The sequence below is a fragment of the Salmo salar genome, chromosome ssa25 (assembly GCF_905237065.1).
Source record: "Salmo salar chromosome ssa25, Ssal_v3.1, whole genome shotgun sequence".
In the NCBI taxonomy this organism is placed as follows: domain Eukaryota; kingdom Metazoa; phylum Chordata; class Actinopteri; order Salmoniformes; family Salmonidae; genus Salmo; species Salmo salar.
The window spans coordinates 4,088,447-4,107,426 of NC_059466.1; the positions used below are offsets into that span (position 1 = coordinate 4,088,447).

At 44.6% G+C, this 18,980-nt stretch overlaps 1 protein-coding gene, 3 non-coding genes and 1 pseudogene across 4 annotated transcripts in view; all 5 read right to left on the reverse strand.

The window, feature by feature from the left end:
• Window positions 1-2,784: 2,784 nt before the first annotated feature.
• On the reverse strand, window positions 2,785-2,901 carry LOC123730654 (U5 spliceosomal RNA). The gene has a single exon (XR_006762089.1). It is a non-coding gene; the product is annotated as a U5 spliceosomal RNA (small nuclear RNA).
• A 609-nt stretch (window positions 2,902-3,510) lies between these two features.
• LOC123730590 (U2 spliceosomal RNA) lies at window positions 3,511-3,703 on the reverse strand. The gene has a single exon (XR_006762036.1). It is a non-coding gene; the product is annotated as a U2 spliceosomal RNA (small nuclear RNA).
• Window positions 3,704-9,473: 5,770 nt separating this feature from the next.
• Window positions 9,474-9,590, reverse strand: LOC123730655 (U5 spliceosomal RNA). Its single transcript, XR_006762090.1, has one exon. It is a non-coding gene; the product is annotated as a U5 spliceosomal RNA (small nuclear RNA).
• Window positions 9,591-10,024: 434 nt separating this feature from the next.
• Window positions 10,025-10,199, reverse strand: LOC123730573 (uncharacterized; annotated as a pseudogene).
• A 2,433-nt stretch (window positions 10,200-12,632) lies between these two features.
• The window catches only part of LOC106586029 (fibroblast growth factor 14-like), a 90,405-nt gene continuing 84,057 nt past the window's right edge, over window positions 12,633-18,980 (reverse strand). The window contains exon 6 of the mRNA XM_045707593.1: window positions 12,633-16,538. Coding sequence (XP_045563549.1) covers window positions 16,366-16,538 — 173 coding nt within the window. The 3' untranslated portion in view covers window positions 12,633-16,365. The remainder of the gene's footprint in view (window positions 16,539-18,980) is intronic.

Here is an 18,980-nt window from a genome sequence, read left to right on the forward strand (position 1 = left end):
CCCAAAGACCTAGATAGAAAAATATAGTCGAGCCTCCGCGCAACCCCCCGAGAGTTGCGCCATGTGGGACCCGCCATTGTCGGAGTAGTGTGCAGGCCTCCATCAACCAGACCATGGCAAGCCATAAGCCCGGTGATGGAGCCTGCACTACTATCACCCCCTACCCCTAAATCTATATTAAAATCCCCCCCTATCACTAAGTGCCTATTTGTAACACACAGGGGCGTCAGACAGTCCACCATCTCCCTCCTGTCTGCCGCCACCTGTGGCCCATACACCACCACTAACCTATACCTACTATCCCTAAAAGTGACATCCATCCCCATAACCCTCCCCTGCATAACCACAAAAGAACCCTCCACCTTTACATCTCTGTGCCCACACAAAATCCTTACCCCCGATGAGTGCACTCCCCCGATCCCCCAAACCGACTCTCCCTTGTCCCACTCCCTTCTAAACCTATTGACATCCCCACCATCCCTCAGGTGAACTTCCTGTAGAAAACAGAAATCAAAACCCACCCCTTCTAGAAAACTAAACACCGCCCTCCTCTTAACAAAATCCCTTAACCCTCTTACATTTAAGCTAACAAAAGTAATCATCTTGAAAGAAAATTAAATTAAAATCAATACAAAACAACCTAACATCACCCAAATACTAAACCCAATGAAAACAAAAACAGGAGGCTCACCCGATGCTCCCCTGCTCCATCTCCACCGGCGGGGACTCCCTCCGCACTCCCGACGTCCCCCGTCTTCCTCCATCCCACCAATCCAGGATGATGGAATGGTGTTTGGCCGCTGAGTTTCCTGTACCCTGGGTTGACCCCCCCACCTCCTCCACTTCCCCCTCCTCGTAACTTGTTGGGAAGAGAGTGGGAGAGCCCATGTCCTCAATCAAGAACAGCGTCCCCCCCATCCTTGTTGGGTTGTTCCACAACCCCCTGGAGTTGAGGGGCTGGGGAAGCCAGCGAGGACACAGATTTTTCTCCCAGCCCCATCGCTCGCTTGGCCACCCCCTCCCCCCTCTCGCTGTCCTCCGAGCCCCCCTTCCTTTTTCCTTTCTTTTTTTCGGTGTTTGGTGTAGCGGGGAAACACCACCCCCCCTCCCCCCAGCTCCTCCACCATTCCCCTCATCTCCTCCACTAGGGCACTTGATGTTATGCTGTCCCCCCACTCCCTCCCTCCCACCCTCCCCGTCCTCCTCGTCTTCTGGTCCTTCCGCCGTCTCCTTCTTCCCCACCTCTTCCTCCTCTGCTGCTCTCTCTGGCTCCTCCACTTCCTTGCTTCTTCCTGCTTCCTTTCCTTTCTCTCCTCCTGGTTCTCCTGCTCCCTTGCCATCTCCATCTCTTCCTGCTGCCGCTCTTCCCTCCTCTGAGGCCTTCACCTCTGGGCCTGTAGTCGGGTCTTGTTCTTGGCCTCCTCCCCCTCCTCTTCTTCCCCCATCCCCCGCTCCTGTCCCCCCTCCAGCTGCAGACGCGTATGACCGCTGACGAGCCGGGCATCCCCGCCACAGGTGTGCGGATGAGCCACACCCGTGGCACGCCTTCGGCTCGTCACAGTCCCAAGACTCGTGCTCTCCAGATCCACAAAATCGGCATTTTCTCGTGCTGCACGAGGCTAGGATATGACCGTAGGCCATACAGCGCCTGCAAAACGGGGGCTGACGTGCATAAAATAATGTCCCCCTGTCAGCCCCCAGGGAGAACATTGCCGGGGGATGAAGGTAGCCACCCAGCCCCTTCGGGTCCTCCCTGAGGAGGGCCTGGAAACCCCTTCGGCCACTCCAAAATCCAAGTGAATCTTTGAGGGCCCTTGCTGAGGAGACATTATCCATATATCTCCCCAGAAAGGCCCTCACCTCCTCATCTTTGACATACGGATTGTACATGTTTACAGTTACAACCCTGTAATTATTCCTCGCAAGGCTGGTCACCTCATAATTGCACATTGGCTTCGTGCCTCCCACTGCTTTCGCCTTTCTTAGTACCTCCTTGTGTTTTTCTTCTGTGTGTAATGCCACGTCAAAAGCTCCTTCCAATTAGTTCCCTTGTAGGCAAAACACGTCCTTAACTGACAGCTTGAAGATTCCAATCAAGATAGTCCTTCCAAATGTTTCCCGTCCAAACGGATCCAACTCCTTGTTCTTCCACGAAAAACGAACCGTGTTTGCAAGCCCGATCACAGGGACCGACCTGTATGAAGTATTTTGCGCCATCTCTGCTAGGAGATTGGCGCCCTCGACTCCTCTCTTGCTTCCTTCTCAGAAAGGGAAAAAAAAACCTAAAAAGATAAACAAAGAACAAAATGGCCGAGATACAATACCCAAAAAATTAAAAAAAACTTACCGCTCTCCTGTCGTCGACCTTTTGACTCAGCGAGCTCTGGGGCACCTCGGTACCAAGCTTGATCTGAGCCAAAAGGCCGAGAAGCGATAACCCACAAATTGACCCCTGCACCCGCCGGGCCCCCGGGGGCCTCGGCAGACCTCATCGGTTTGGCAAAAGTTGGCTCCTCCTCACCCAACGCTTCCCTGGTGACAGGCGGGTGTGTTTTTTTTTAAAAGTCGCTAATGCGTCGTTAGGTCACTAGCTCTTTAATCCTAGTGCGACTATTTGTTCAATGCCCGGCAAATACACCAGTCATCGTCGGGCTTGAACTCAATTGCCCGAGCGACTACTTTGAGTGGAAAAAATACGCCGGTCGGTCAGCCGGCTTCAAGTCAAACGCCTGAGCAAAAAGTCTCGGCGTCATCTCTGTCAATTTCTCTTGAAACAAGATACCGGGCTCTGCCAGAAGCAAAGCCCTTCCAAAAATACGTTGAACTCGTAAGTGTTCCTCTCCACGGAAGTCTTTAGTAAAAGGCGAAAGGCTTGTGCGTAATGAAGAGAAACCAGAGTCGTATGGAAGTCAGAGGTCGGGGCCCGAGACACACACGGTGCACTCTAGGCCGGGTCCCCGCGGGTGGTCCCCGAACCCACTCTTCCAAGTTTTCGAGGGCTGTGGGTAAAAAGTCACAGACAGACAGACAGACAGACAGACAGACAGACAGACAGACAGACAGACAGACAGATAGACAATCCTGGTGAAGTGATTGTATTTTTGGGGGGGGCTCAAAAACACACACACACACACACACACAATCCTGGTGAAGTGATTGTATTTTTTTGGGGGGGGGCTCAAAAACACACACACACACACACACACACACACACACACACACACACACACACACACACACACACACACACACACACAATCCTGGTGAAGTGATTGTATTTTTTGGGGGCTCAAAAACACACACACACACACACACACACAATCCTGGCCAATGTTTTTTATTTTGTATATTTTTTTTTTTAAGTAAAATGGCGGGAAAACGGGGGACCCCCATGAAGGGGGCTTCGCACTTGTTTCAGTTTGGATGATTCTTCTTTTTTCATTCCTTCTCTTCTTCTGCTAGCTGTTTTACATAGCTTGGTGTATTTCTTTTTCCTTGACAATGGGAGAAAAGTGTTGCACCGTTCCCGGAGGTACTGCAATACCGGGTCGATGCGTGGAGCGGACGGAGCAAGCCCCATTTCCGACTCCCTGTTCGAAAAATCCATTTAATATGTAGTCCCCCGATGGGGACGTATCAGATATTAAACTGATAAGAACAGATTTTTTGTTATTTATTTTTAATTTTTTATTAATACAAAAATTTACAATTTACTGTGACATTCTTTTTCCATCAATACTTTCCCAGTTTCATGCAAGTTTTACACTTCCCCAAATGCCTTTACAAAAGTCTTCCCCATACACGTGTTTGTCCATTTCAATCACATTTCTTAACTTCCATACAAACAAATAAAAGGCATCTGCTGGTACCGTTGTATCTTTCTCCTTTTTAATACAAACATTTCTTTTTTCCCACAGTACCAGCTTCCCCAAACTGATCATACTCCACACTGCTCTAAACTCTTTCTTTGGCAATGTTAGGATCTCCTCTCCATACACAATATTCTTACCATTCAAAACAATATTGTTGCAGACCATGTTAATGAAAGGTGCGCACTTTCCCCAGAAATCTTTTGCAAAACCACACTCCCAGAATACATGCATTACTGTTTCGCTTTTTTTGCACCTGGGGCACTCTGCGTTCACTGCACAGTTGTGTCTATACATCCTCTCCTTTACGGCCAACCTATTTAAAGCACACAGCCATCCCAAATCCTTGCACTCATTATCCATCCATTTTGGTTGTATCCCCTCCCAATTAACTGCTTTCAAATCAGCCTCATATCTCTGCTCCCAATTTTCCCTTATAATTTCATTAATTTTCCTGTGGTCTAATAAGACCTCTCTTTCCATTTCCTTTATGTGTATTTTCAGAAATGATATGGCCTGCGTGTAATATTCAGGTTTTACCTCTGCATTCGGAACCCTGTTGTCCCAAGGTAACATCCCTCTTAAAGTAGACCCGAACCACATCCTAACAAAGAAAAATGATTTATGCTGTATTCCTTTCAACAAAGTTTTACACATCTGATTGAGGAAAAGACAATCCAGTTTCACCGACAAACATGGGATGTCTCTCCCTCCCTTTGATACTTGCCCATACATCATCTCTCTCTTTACGCTTTCATATGAGCCACCCCATATAAATGAAAATATCAACCTTGTCACAACGATTTTACTCCTGGCATTGATTGGGAACACCAGTGCCAGGTAAATTAAAGTTGGTAATATATCTGTTTTTATTGCCATAATCTTTCCGCTGATCGTTAACCTTCTGCTTTTCCACATGTTGAGTTTTACCTTTACTTTTTCAATCTTTCCTTCCCAATTTTCTTTTATTCCGTCCTTTTGAAAGAAATACACCCCTAATATTTTTAACCCATCTTTACAGACAGTTATGCCTCCCTTGCCCTCTGTTCTCCCTTCCCAGGCGCCACAGTACATCATAGAAGACTTCCCCAAATTAATTTTTGACCCCACTGCTTCTCCATAAGTTTTCAACAGTATGATCGCCCTGTCTATCGCCCGGTCAGAGCATAGGAACAAAGTGGTGTCGTCTGCATACTGGGCGATTCTAACCCTTTCTCCGTTACTCCCTGGGATATGCACCCCGTCTATACCTTTATCGTTCCTTATCACATTAGCTAGTGGTTCAGCAAATAGCACGTACAGTAGTGGTGACATTGGGCACCCCTGTCTCACCCCACCTTCTTGAAGTACCGGTTTGCTGAAAAACCCGTTGATTTGCACTCTACTGTATGCTTTATTATACATTGTCTTAATCCAATTAACAAAAATCGTGCCACAATTCATTCTTTCTAGAATTGAGAACAGGAAGTCATGACTGACCCTGTCGAAAGCCTTCTCCTGATCAACGTTCAACACACACAAAGGTAGGTTTCTGTCTTTGGCCCAAACGATCACATCCCTGGTTAACTGTAGGTTGTATGTTGCGGACCTATTCATAACCCCGCATGTCTGGTCTTCATTAACCAGGCTAGGCATCACCTCTTTCAGTCTATTTGTTATTACTTTCCCCAAGATTTTGTTGTCCACATTTAGCAAAGTAATGGGCCTCCAATTTTTTAAGAGCTCTTTTTCTCCCTTCTTGTATATTAAGCTTACTACACCAGACCTCATAGATTCCGGCATCATCCCATCGACCAAGATCTCTCTATACACCTCCAGTAAGTCCTCACCTAGGATTCCCCAAAAACAACAGTAAAATTCTTTTGGTAATCCATCACACCCGGGAGTTTTATCAGCTTTCAGAGATTTCAATGCCTCCTCTATTTCCTTTTTGGATACTTCTCTTTCTAAATTTGTTCTTTCTTCATTATTTAGCTTTTTGCTTATATTATTTAATAATTCCTCCGCTCTTGCATTATCCACTTCTCTTTTCTTAAACAAAGCTTGATAGAACTCCTGAGCATGCGTCATTATATCTTCTTTTTTGGTGACTTTCCCCCTACCTGTTTCTAATTCGGAGATTGCACACCTTCTCTGTTTTTCTTTAACCTGTTAGGGCTAGGGGGCAGCATTTGCACGTCTGGATAAAAAAAATGTACCCGATTTAATCTGGTTACTAATCCTACCCAGTAACTAGAATATGCATATACTTATTATATATGGATAGAAAACACTCTAAAGTTTCTAAAACTGTTTGAATGGTGTCTGTGAGTATAACAGAACTCATTTGGCAGGCAAAACCCTGAGACATTTTCTGACAGGAAGTGGATACCTGATGTGTTGTATTACCTTTAAACCTATCCCATTGAAAAACACAGGGGCTGAGGAATATTTTGGCACTTCCTATTGCTTCCACTAGATGTCACCAGCCTTTACAAAGTGTTTTGAGTCTTCTGGAGGGAGATCTGACCGAACAAGAGCCATGGAACGATGATGTCCCATTAGACACCTGGCGCGCGAGTTCATGTTGGGTACCCTCGTTCCAATACGTTATAAAAGAGTATGCATTCGTCCACCTTGAATATTATTCATGTTCTGGTTAAAAAGACCCTAATGATTTATGCTATACAACGTTTGACATGTTTGAACGAACGTAAATATATTTTTTCCCCTCGTTCATGACGAGAAGTCCGGCTGGCTTAGATCATGTGCTAACAAGACGGAGATTTTTGGACATAAATGATGAGCTTTTTTGAACAAAACTACATTCGTTATGGACCTGTGATACCTGGAAGTGACATCTGATGAAGAGAATCAAAGGTAATGGATTATTTACATAGTATTTTCGATTTTAGATCTCCCCAACATGACGTCTAGTCTGTATCGCAACGCGTATTTTTCTGGGCGCAGTGCTCAGATTATTGCAAAGTGTGATTTCCCAGTAAGGTTATTTTTAAATCTGGCAAGTTGATTGCGTTCAAGAGATGTAAATCTATAATTCTTTAAATGACAATATAATATTTTACCAATGTTTTCTAATTTTAATTATTTAATTTGTGACGCTGACTTGACTGCCGGTTATTGGAGGGAAACGATTTCCTCAACATCAATGCCATAGTAAAACGCTGTTTTTGGATATAAATATGAACTTGATAGAACTAAAAATGCATGCATTGTCTAACATAATGTCCTAGGAGTGTCATCTGATGGAGATTGTAAAAGGTTAGTGCATCATTTTAGCTGGTTTTATGGTTTTGGTGACCCTGTCTTTGAATTGACAAAACATTACACACAACTCTTGTAAATGTACTGTCCTAACATACTCTAAATTTATGCTTTCGCCGTAAAACCTTTTTGAAATCGTAAAACGTGGTTAGATTAAGGAGATGTTTATCTTTCAAAGGGTGTAAAATAGTTGTATGTTTGAAAAATTTGAATTTTGACATTTATTTGGATTCAAATTTGCCGCTCTTGAAATGCACCTGCTGTTGATGGAGTGCACCACGGGTGGCACGCTAGCCTCCCACCTAGCCCATAGAGGATAATAATTCTTTCCTCCTCAATTACAAACCCAGTATCCTTAAATATTATCCCCACCCCGTCCGAGTGCACGTTGCCTATGCTCCATACTGAAGCACCTGCCTTCCAGTCCTTGCTGAACCTTTTGATGTCCTCTGTGTTCTTTAGGTGACACTCCTGAGGGAAGCACACCTGGAAGTCCAATGCCTTTAAGGAAAAAAACAGAGATGTCCTCTTGACAGTGTCTCTCAATCCCCTGGCATTAACTGACAGGACATTAAACATAATTTTCTTTTATGTTCCGTCTCTTTTCCCCTTGGTCAGAAACATTGTTGTTGACTTCAGGCTATCCACCATAGAGCCACTCGCAAACTCCGGCTGGGAATCCACGCTGCCCTCACTGTCCTCCTCTGATGGTGCGACCAACGGCACTGGTGGAGACTCTCCTGCTGAGGACAGCTCGGGACCTGGATCTCCTTGCTCTCTCGTCTCCTCATTCTCCAGAGCGTCGAACCTGCTGAAAGTCTCTATTACTTTTTTTTTTTTCGGTGTCCAACCTCTCCTCTGTTCCTTTCCGCTTTGCTGTTCTCTTCCCCTCTACTGTTTTCCAATCCATCTCTTTATCCTCTTCTGTTTCACCCCACTGTACTCTACTTTCCTCTGGGGTATCTGATATTATTATCCCCAGTGAAGATTCCTCTATTGCCACCTGTCCTGGTTGAGCAGAGGTTCCTGCCACCGGATTCCCGAAAGCGTAGGGATCCGACACATCACCCGGAGTCTTTCTCAGAGAAGCCTCCGGAAGAGGCCTTGGGAGATTCTCCTGTGCGGGTGCATGGTCTCTCGAGATCTCGTCCAATACCACCTCAATGTTCCGCAGTGATTCTGCATAGGTTTTGTGTCTGTCTGGGCAGTCTTTGAACATGTGCTCAATTGAATCACACAGATTACACGATTTGGGTTTTTTACAATCTCTTGCCAAATGACCCGCCTCCAAACAGTTTCTACAGAATGTGTTCGGGCACAGTGCTGCGATGTGGCCTTCTTCTCCACATCTCCTACACGTTTTAGGCTGCCCATAGAAGTAGAGGTACCCCTTTACACCGCCAATGTAGAAGGACGCTGGGGGATACTCAATTCCTCCCGTCCGTGTTCTGAATCGGACAGCGTACTTTCTATTCCCATTCCACATACCATCATAATCCATTTCTTTTGTTCCAACCCCCAGTACATCACAGTATTTACCCAGGAAGGATCATATATCCTGCTCTTTCACATACGGATTTTGCATGCAGACAGTTATGGTCCTTACCCGACTTGCGAACAGAGGCTACACATTGAAGTTGGAGATCGGTGTTTCGTCCTTGTGTTCCAAGCACTTGTTCCAAGCTTCCTGACACAGGTAATCCCCCGTGAAGGTGACCTCGAAAGCATTCCGTAGAGGAAAATCTCTGTAGCAGTAGATTCGTTCTGTCGTCACTCCAAGAAATCCAAAGATGACATCTTTTGCGAAGCTCCTTCTTCCCATAGCGAACTGCATTCCGTCCATTTCCTTCCCGACAAACCGGATTGTATTCAAAAGTCGCGCCGAAGGGGCCGACGTAAAGTCTCCCGTCGCCATCACCTTCTCTTTTCTTTCGTTGATCAAACTGCGGGCGTGCCACACGCTTGGTTTGAGCCAAAAGGCCGAGAAGCGATAACCCACAAATTGACCCTTGCACCCGCCGGGCCCCCGGGGGCCTCGGCAGACCTCATCGGTTTGGCAAAAGTTGGCTCCTCCTCACCCAACGCTTCCCTGGTGACAGGCGGGTGTGTTTTTTTTAAAAAGTCGCTAATGCGTCGTTAGGTCACTAGCTCTTTAATCCTAGTGCGACTATTTGTTCAATGCCCGGCAAATACACCAGTCATCGTCGGGCTTGAACTCAATTGCCCGAGCGACTACTTTGAGTGGAAAAATACGCCGGTCGGTCAGCCGGCTTCAAGTCAAACGCCTGAGCAAAAAGTCTCGGCGTCATCTCTGTCAATTTCTCTTGAAACAAGATACCGGGCTCTGCCAGAAGCAAAGCCCTTCCAAAAATACGTTGAACTCGTAAGTGTTCCTCTCCACGGAAGTCTTTAGTAAAAGGCGAAAGGCTTGTGCGTAATGAAGAGAAACCAGAGTCGTATGGAAGTCAGAGGTCGGGGCCCGAGACACACACGGTGCACTCTAGGCCGGGTCCCCGCGGGTGGTCCCCGAACCCACTCTTCCAAGTTTTCGAGGGCTGTGGGTAAAAAGTCACAGACAGACAAACAGACAGACAGACAATCCTGGTGAAGTGATTGTATTTTTGGGGGGGACTCAAAAACACACACACACACACACACACACACACAATCCTGGTGAAGTGATTGTATTTTTGGAGGGGGCTCAAAAACACACACACACACACACACACACACACAATCCTGGCCAAAATGGCGGGAAAACGGGGGACCCCCATGAAGGGGGCTTCGCACTTGTTTCAGTTTGGATGATTCTTCTTTTTTCATTCCTTCTCTTCTTCTGCTAGCTGTTTTACATAGCTTGGTGTATTTCTTTTTCCTTGACAATGGGAGAAAAGTGTTGCACCGTTCCCGGAGGTACTGCAAAACCGGGTCGATGCGTGGAGCGGACGGAGCAAGCCCCATTTCCGACTCCCTGTTCGAAAAATCCATTTAATATGTAGTCCCCCGATGGGGGACGTATCAGATATTAAACTGATAAGAACAGATTTTTTTTTTTGAAAAAATCATTTATTACATTCAATACAAACTCATACATTCCATCCAAACACAAATAATAATGGCATTTTTAATTCAAAAACCCAAAACAAAAACTCAGGGGAGCGTCATCCTAAACACTAACTTTCCCTATCTTCCCGTCCCTAATCTAAAATAACCCCAGCCCTAATCCCCCCTTCCATCTCTCCCGGGCGGCATGCTGCCCCCACTTCCTCTCTTCCCTCTTCATCCTCCCTCTCAAATCTCCTTCCACCCTCCTCACTATCCCTTCCACCCCCCAATCTTCCCCTGTCTTAACCATGTTCTGCATGGCTTCCCACAGCCACCGCTTAAAGAGGCTCATGAGAAGCCAGAGCAGAAACCTATCCCTATCCGTCCCCCTCGCTCTCCCTACACCTCTATCTAGCCTAGCCCAAGTCAGTACAAAATCCCCTCTAACCCTTCCTAACAACACCCGTGCCTTCGCCCATACTACTCCGGCAATGGCACAGTCCCAAAAGACATGGCGCACAGTCTCCTCCCTGCCACAAGAAGATCTTGGGCAGGTGGGGGATCGCGCCAAGCTATGCCGGTACATGGTGGAGCGTACCGGCAAACACTTGTGGAGGCTCAACCAATTCAGGTCCTTGAGCCTGTTGTCCAGACCCCGCGCCTGCACTCCCTCCCAGACCACTGCCGGGATGCCCACTACAGGTGCCGGACTTACTGCCCGTCTGACCTCCTCGTACAGGTGCCTGTGATCTAAACCTACTCGGGCGACTTCAACCTCGGGGTGCGCACGCAGCCACTTGGCCGCATGGCCAAAGTGCCACGGCAGCTGTTCCGCTCGAGGACCCGTGTTAGACCACACCATTACGCTTCTCGCCTGATACAAGAAGAACACCCGCAGGAGGTAACCGGATGGGTGTAGTACTGGCTGAGCAAGCTCCGTCAACAGAAAAGAAACTGAAATTGCATCCAGCTTGAGGGGGAGATGTGGTACCCCCCTACCTCCCTCCCCGATGGGACAGATCATGCGTGCCCTGGCGACCCACTCGTACCTGCCACCCCACATGAACTGAAACACCAGCCTCACTAGAGGCCTCCTCAGACAAGCCGGCAATGGGTAGATGTACGCCAAGTACAATAGAGATTGCAATACATCCACCTTGAGAACCAGGACCTTGCCTAAAAAGGACAAAGACCTAGCCCTCCACATCTCTAACTTCCTCTGTACCACTGCGATACCCATGTTCCAGTTCAGCGTCGCTGAGCCGGAGGTCTCAAAATGGACCCCGAGAATCCTCAGGGCCCCGTTACAGAGAGAGAACCCTCCGGGCACATCCGTCCTACCACTCCATCTTCCGAAAAACTTAAGTTACACAATACATGCATGTTTTGTTCTTGCCCAACGCCACAGATTTGGTTAGTCCTGCCCTGCTCAACCCTGCCCAGTGAATTCGCTCACTGCATGATCATACTTGGTCTAAAATTACACTGGGTTCTCTCGTCAACACAGGGAAACTCACTAAACTAAAGCCGGTGTAGGCCCCAATACTAAGCCCAGAAATATAGTGATTTCCTATGACCATTCAACTGTGTTGATGATCTATGAGGGTGTCTCAATATTTTATACCACACACAAATTAGTCTTTTACCTCATTTCTTTGTCTTCAACTCAGACTGAGCCTTATCTAATGACTTCATATTAAGAATTCACACTGAGAATGTAATCCCACTCTATAACATCCCCGTAGCAACCTAAGAGAGTTCACCTCAGGATCAGGGTGTGAAGCACGTCTCTCTGGCTTCAGTCCCCACCACGGAGATACGTCAGGGGGACCAAGGTGTGAAGAGTGAAACCTGTATAAGAAAGGTCAGGCAGACATGATGGGTTCGGCAGCTTTGTCGCTTCAAAGTTCCTAATTTCACCTCTCAATTCAGGGAATGGGGTGTGCAACTGCGGCAACTGTGACTGCTTGGATGGCTGGACGGGGAAAGCCTGTGAGATCGGGTGGGAACTGAATACTAACATCACAGAACATTTCAGTAGCTACACAAAGAGACTGTTCTGTCAGAAAAGGACAGAGCAGGGAAGGCTGCTGTGAAACACCAAAGGGAGGAGAGAAATGCAGAGAGTGATGGAGAGTAGGAGAAAGGAGAAGCCATCTGAACTGGGATGTAATTCTTCATTCAGATTTCTGCATATCACTTGTATAACAGCATTCATTTGTATGCAAGAAAAAAACAACTGTGTAAGCAAAAAGCAGTCTTTATCTTTAGAAAACATTGCCATGTTATATGTTTCCAGTACAACTATATGTATGAACATTTTTATATTGGAATGCTTACTTTTTCCAGAAAGCTACACTTAATATAGATGCAGGTACATAAACAGAATCCAAACATTGAAAATGAAGAAGAAATATTTTATTATTAATATAATTGTTTTAATCCATAGTCTGTGTGAGGAGATGATAATTTCCATTTGGGGTATTTTCACCAGTGGTGTGTTTTTGGGGTTGAAAGTCCTTCATCACAAATTGGACACAAAGAATACCCTGCACTCATCAGGAGTATCGTTTGAGCATGTTCTTTTTTATATATATTAAAACATTGAATGTGCCATTTGACACAACATTTTTACCATAATCATACAGTATGTGGGTATAAATGTGCTATAACATTACATAACATGTCTCCAAGGGGCATCCTTGCAATTGTATATATTTTTATATAAATCATTTTAATAATGCCTATTCCATTCCATCGCTGAAAACAATCACAACCATCATAATATTCTACCACAAGTCAATGCATGGTAATTCCCCCTCACTTAACAATTCCAATTTCTTTTGAATGTCGTGTCAAGAAAAACAGAAAAAACGCACATAGCTCTATAGTGGCATGCTGGGTATTCATGTCACTTCAGAAGGTGGTTTCAGTGGACATGAGTTGTGTTTACTGGAGAATCCAACCTTTACCTGAAAACATGATTGATAGGAAGTAGTAAAGAAACCTTTAATGTAAAAAATTCTACTATGGCTTTTTCATGCTTTTTAGTACTAGCTAAACTCTCGTTTTTATTTATCCCATCAAAATTACAGGTGCAATGATATACTGCACACTATATTGCATTAATGTTACTGACATTAGTCACACCTTTATATAAATATTTTATTCAATATGTTGTATATGTGTATACAACAAACACAAACTTGTTGCATATATGTAAAATGTGCAGTACATACCAACAGTTCTTGATACACATAGCCTACTACATGCAGTTCATCAATGCCATCCTCTCCCCATGCAACAGATGAGACAACGGGCAAACTATGTGATTGAAAAACTAAACCAAAACACATGTAACAAACATCTCCTCCATCTACATTTCGACAAATTTGTTGACAGAGAGAAAAGGGAAAATATTTTTTGAGTGACAACTGTTTTGGAAGGATCAGGAAAACGACATCACACACGACCCGTATACAGTAGGATCAAAACAAACAAGATGGCGTCTAGAGCGATAAAACAGATGCATTTTTACACACATCAGTCATTTACAAAAATAAAGTTCCACCTTCGAAGAACAAGTCAACTGGTCTGCAGGGGCTTGGGTAGCCTAGCACGTAGAGTTCATTATGATGTGGGGAAATGACTGGCGCTACATCCCAAATGGCACCCTATTCCCTATTTAGTGCACTACTTTTGACCAGGGCCCATCTGGCTCTGGTCAAAAGTAGTGGACAAATGTAAAAAATAAGGTATCATTTGGGATGCGACATGGGTGTCATGTGGAAGAGGGACACCAGCCCTAAAGATAATTAAAATGATTTCAGCTCCTTTGTGTATAGTGCGACATTGTTATAATAGCATTAATGTAGCTTTGTACAGACAAGTGTTTTTAAGTCTAATTAACAATCTGTTTCAAAATCCCCTAGAAACTAGTATCTCAAAATCCCAATAAACTATATAGTCAAATGAATCTCTTAATATACTAGCAATTTTAGCAGCATACAGTAGCTTCAGTCTACTTATCAACATTCTAAATCGTCTATCAAAACTATTATGAAAATCCTTGAATCAAGACAAGTTTGTTAGCAATTTATCAGCTGATAAATTGCTAACAGTCATGATCAGATCAGGACTCTGAACTGAAAGTGCTGTGAAGTACTCTAGCTCCAGTGGAAGTAGGAATGTGCCTAACAACATGCTATTTCGAGTCACAAACAACTCCACACTCACAAGTAGGTCTGAACAGTACCTTTCCATTATCACACATTCCCTTGTAGAAAAACATGCATGCAAATGGTTCTAGGTATGCCGAAACATCGATTCATATGAACACGAGATCAATCAAGACCTTTCAGAGGTTCATCGAGAAGGCCAACAGAGAATTGATTAATCAATAGGATTATGTTTGTGAAAATTAACCATATGGTAAGTCACAGTAAAAAAAAATACACAAAACAGGAAAATCTAGTCAGAATCCGACTGCCGTCGGCTACTGTTGGCTATTGATCTACACAATAACAACTGTGGTATCGTAAGATGTTCTGACTTATTGGATACTTTGGTAACTTTATGAATCAATCTCTGTGGTCTGTGAAGGTTGTTGAGTGAATATGCTACTAGGTCTCTAATGGATGTGTTTGGTGGGTGAGGCACCTTAGACCCAGTCGTGACTGGATATATGTTTTTGCATGCCAGGGATTGAGGTCTAAACAGGGCACGTGACATGCCAAGATGAGCGACACTGGACTCTTCATGCTGAGCTAGGAGAAAATCCTCTGGTATTAAGTTGTTTAAAAAGTAGTTTTTTAAATATTTGTAATAATTTTTTGTATACTGTGAAAAGTTGTAATATAAGCCATCTCTTGCATTGCTGCTGCAAGAAAAAAAGAGAACACAATACTAACCTTTTATAGTTTGCTGAAAAGAATGGAGATGCACCCGATCAGTGGCACCCACACCCGTTCAGCCGCTTTCCAATCCAAACCTCGAGTAGAGTTGTATGTAAAATGGTTGATTATAAAATTGCTGCCTCTTTTGGGCTTGAAACATTTTTTCTGAGCCACTAGCCTAGCCTGTTTCTCAGAGAACTCAGTGAATGAGGGACAGAAGCCTACAAGGCCTATAGATATTCCTAGAGTCCACGCTCCAAAATAAGAATTAAGGAAAAATAGACCTTAGTTTCCTAGTTACCTACCAGACGAGGCAGAGCTTACCGCTGGTGGGATCGGATAGTGATATGTATACACCGCTTGTTAAAGCGCTCTCCCACACACACAAGCATTTGTGTGTCTATGTATGTTTGTGGGATCCTAGCATTGATTGCAATGGTGGTAATTAGCACTTCGTCAGCTATGATTGCAGGAGCTATCCACCAGGCTCCAGTGTTTTTTTTATCGAGCCGTAAACAAACAACTAGCAGCCTGAGATTCTGACTCTCCCCTTGATGTAGACGTTGTGTGAGAGTGTATGTATCTGCAGTGCTTCCCAAACACCAGTCTTCCTAAATGAGTCCCTGGAACCAAGCCACCGGTGGAATCTAATTTTGTGTATGTGTGTGTGGAAGAGTGTATTTCAGTGTCTGTGTGTATTATAAAACCACACACTGTCCCTGCAAAAAAGTTATTAGACAAAGAGAAAAGTGTGATAATAGAGATAGAAAGAGACGAGAACGTAATTGTAAAAAAATAGAGGATGACAATCCACATTTCCTTTTACTATATTTGTACAGCATTTACCCCAGACCATAGCTGGTGAACTGTGTTATAGGAAATAGACTCGCACAGACTCTGCTGCAACAGGACATAAAGTAGAGGGGTTGGTCTTGGGTTACTGGTATCCTATGTGGCCGTGTAACACACATCATTCTCATGGATTCTCACAGTTACGATTATAAAGGAATTCCATTATTTGGTCAGGCATTCCATGGTCAGAGTCACTCTTCCTTCCTTTTTAGTAGAGGGAGGGGGAAGTCGACGAACACCTTTCCGGATTGATCCACCATTGATGAGTTAAAGAGAGAGAAGATGAGGAGGAGAAGAAAGGAAGGAAAGAGGGATTGCCTGGATCTGATCCACAGAAGAAAGACAGTGCAGGTTCGGAGTCCAGTAGGGAGAATCCCTGCCTCCATCGTATTCCCCCACTTCACACCCTTCCCTGCACACACATGTAAGGTGAGGTGTGGCTATGTGTGAGGCCTAGCAGAAGTAGTTGTAGTAGCAGTAGTAGTACTCTTGCTGACTGGTTTGCCTCCATTCATCACTGGGGGCTCGGTTGTGTTTTTATTGGGAGGGACGGCGGTTTTGGGAGCTTTGGTCTCTCCTACGTCATGCAACGATGGCTCTCTGTACATAGCAACTGTGAGGGAGGGAGAAAAAGGAAGAGAGCAAGAAAGAGAAGTGAGGAGATAGGGAGAAAATGGTAGAAAGAGAGGATAAGAGAAAAAGGGAGAGATAGAAGAGGAAGAGAATGGAAGAGATAGGGAAAATCTTGTTAGTAAAACCCAGAGTAAAATAGGTTTACTTTCTCCTCTTTCATTAATGACTGCTAGCATGAATGATTTCATCAGTTGTAAGTCTCATTGATGCAGAGGCACCGATTTATTTTGGAAATTGTTCCAGACTGTACCAAAAGTGGAGAAAAGAGGGAGAAAAAGTCCCCAAAAAGAGTATAAGACAATCGTTAGCCCGTGGATGCTGACATCTCTCCTTCATACGGACCCCAATCTGAATGTGACCAAAGCCTTTGTGCAGTGGGAACATCCCAAATGATCCTGTACCTTATGCTCCCTGCACTGCAGTTGTGTCACAGTCACGACAGTGTACTACAGGGTTCTGGAGGCTTCCATGTTTAAATAATGGACACAAATCAGCTGGGGAGGGGAGGAGAGTGATGTGGGCATCTGTAGACGCACAATAAAGCATCAACATTTCATGACCGCAAAGACAGGTCTTGTCCCTTCCCCTCTGTGCTATACGCCAGTCTGTAAATTATGGATGGGGCTGATTACACGGCAAGGGGAAGATAACTGTACAGAATTCCCTGATCGGTGATTGCCCGCTAGTCCACCTCTATGGTCACGTGATGACAGATGGCTCAAATGCAGTCACCGTATGGTTGATTGTAGCATGTCGGATCAAACTAGACGGAAGTGGTTGAAGGGAGTTATTACAGGAGTTCAATTTTTTGTAACATGCAATAAGTAAAGGACCACTTAAAGGGAGGCTCTCTTATTGAGGTAAAGCGCCTCCAAATGACACGTGATGGGAAGAAGGTGGATAGCTTGTCAGTGCTACTAAACTATGAGGATCTGATTTTGCCTGGAAATGTAGGATTAGGTATATGAGTTACTATGTGCGAGCATATGTTCCAAAACCATTGCGTTGCTATAACTGTGAGTAAAGGCAAAAGGAGATGTGCAAAGTAGTGGGGGGGGGAACGTGCATATGGAGAATGTGGAGATGGGGTCCAATTAAAGTGCTGTAACTGTGGGGTCGCCCATAGTGTAGTGTATGGGGGTTGTTCAGTGATGAAAAGACAGATGGAAGTGCAGCAGGTGAGGAGTGAGCCTACTATCTCATATGCAGAAGCAATTGGGGCACATAGAAGAGTAGGTATTCCAGGGTAGATTGAGATGCAGGTTGGGCGTGATGGAGGGAGCAGAATGGGGGAGAACACAGACTGAGGAAGGTTGTTACATTTGTGACAGGAGCAATCAATGCAAAGAACAATTACAATCCAGGTCTAAGAAGATAAAGATCATAGTGGAGCAGGCAGTGATGTATCTTGGGATCACAGGACCGACATAGGAAAATGTACAGGATGACTTCAATAAGATTGAGAATCAGTCCAGCAAGGAATCATGTATTGGTTCATTTTCATTATGGTGTTAATCCTTCAATGGAATGCCAGAAGTTTTATGGCTAATGGGCAAGAGTTCAAACAGATTCTTGAGGAGTTACCAGCCACACCTGATGTGATATGTCTCCAGGAGACATGGATTAAACCTACTCTAGATTTTGTAATACAAATAAAATGTTATTGGTCACATACACATGTTTAGCAGATGTTATTGCGGATGTGGCGAAATGCTTGTGTTTCTAGCTCCAACAGTTCAGTAACATTTCACAATTTCACAACAACACACAAATCTAAGTAAAGGAATGGAATTAAGAATATATAAATATATAGACGAGCAATGTCAGAGCGACAAACTAAAATACAATAGAATACAGTATATACAAATGAGATGTATCAAATCAAACTTTATTTGTCACGTGCCGAATACAAGTGTAGACCTTACCGTGAAATGCTTACTTAGATGAGTAATGCAAAATATGTAAACATTATTAGTGACTTGTGTTCCATTTATTAAAGTGGCCAGTGATTTCAAGTCTATGTATATAGGCAGCAGCCTCTAATGTGCTAGTGATGGATATTTAACAGTCTGATGGCTTTGAGATAGAAGCTGTTTTTTCATTCTCTCGGTCCCAGTTTTGATGCACCTGTACTGACCTCGCCTTCTGGATGATATTAGGGTGAACAGGCAGTGGCTCGGGTAGTTGTTGTCCTTGATTATCTTTTTGGCCTTCCGTCAGGAAGTCCAGGACCCAGTTGCATAGTGCGGGGTTCAGACCCAGGGCCTCAAGATTAATGATGAGCTTGGAAGGCACTATGGTGTTGAATGCTGAGTTAAAGTCAATGAACAGCATTCTTACATAGGTATTCCTCTTGTCCAGATGGGATAGGGCAGTGTGCAGTGCGATGGCAATTGCATCATCTGTGGAACTATTGGGGTGT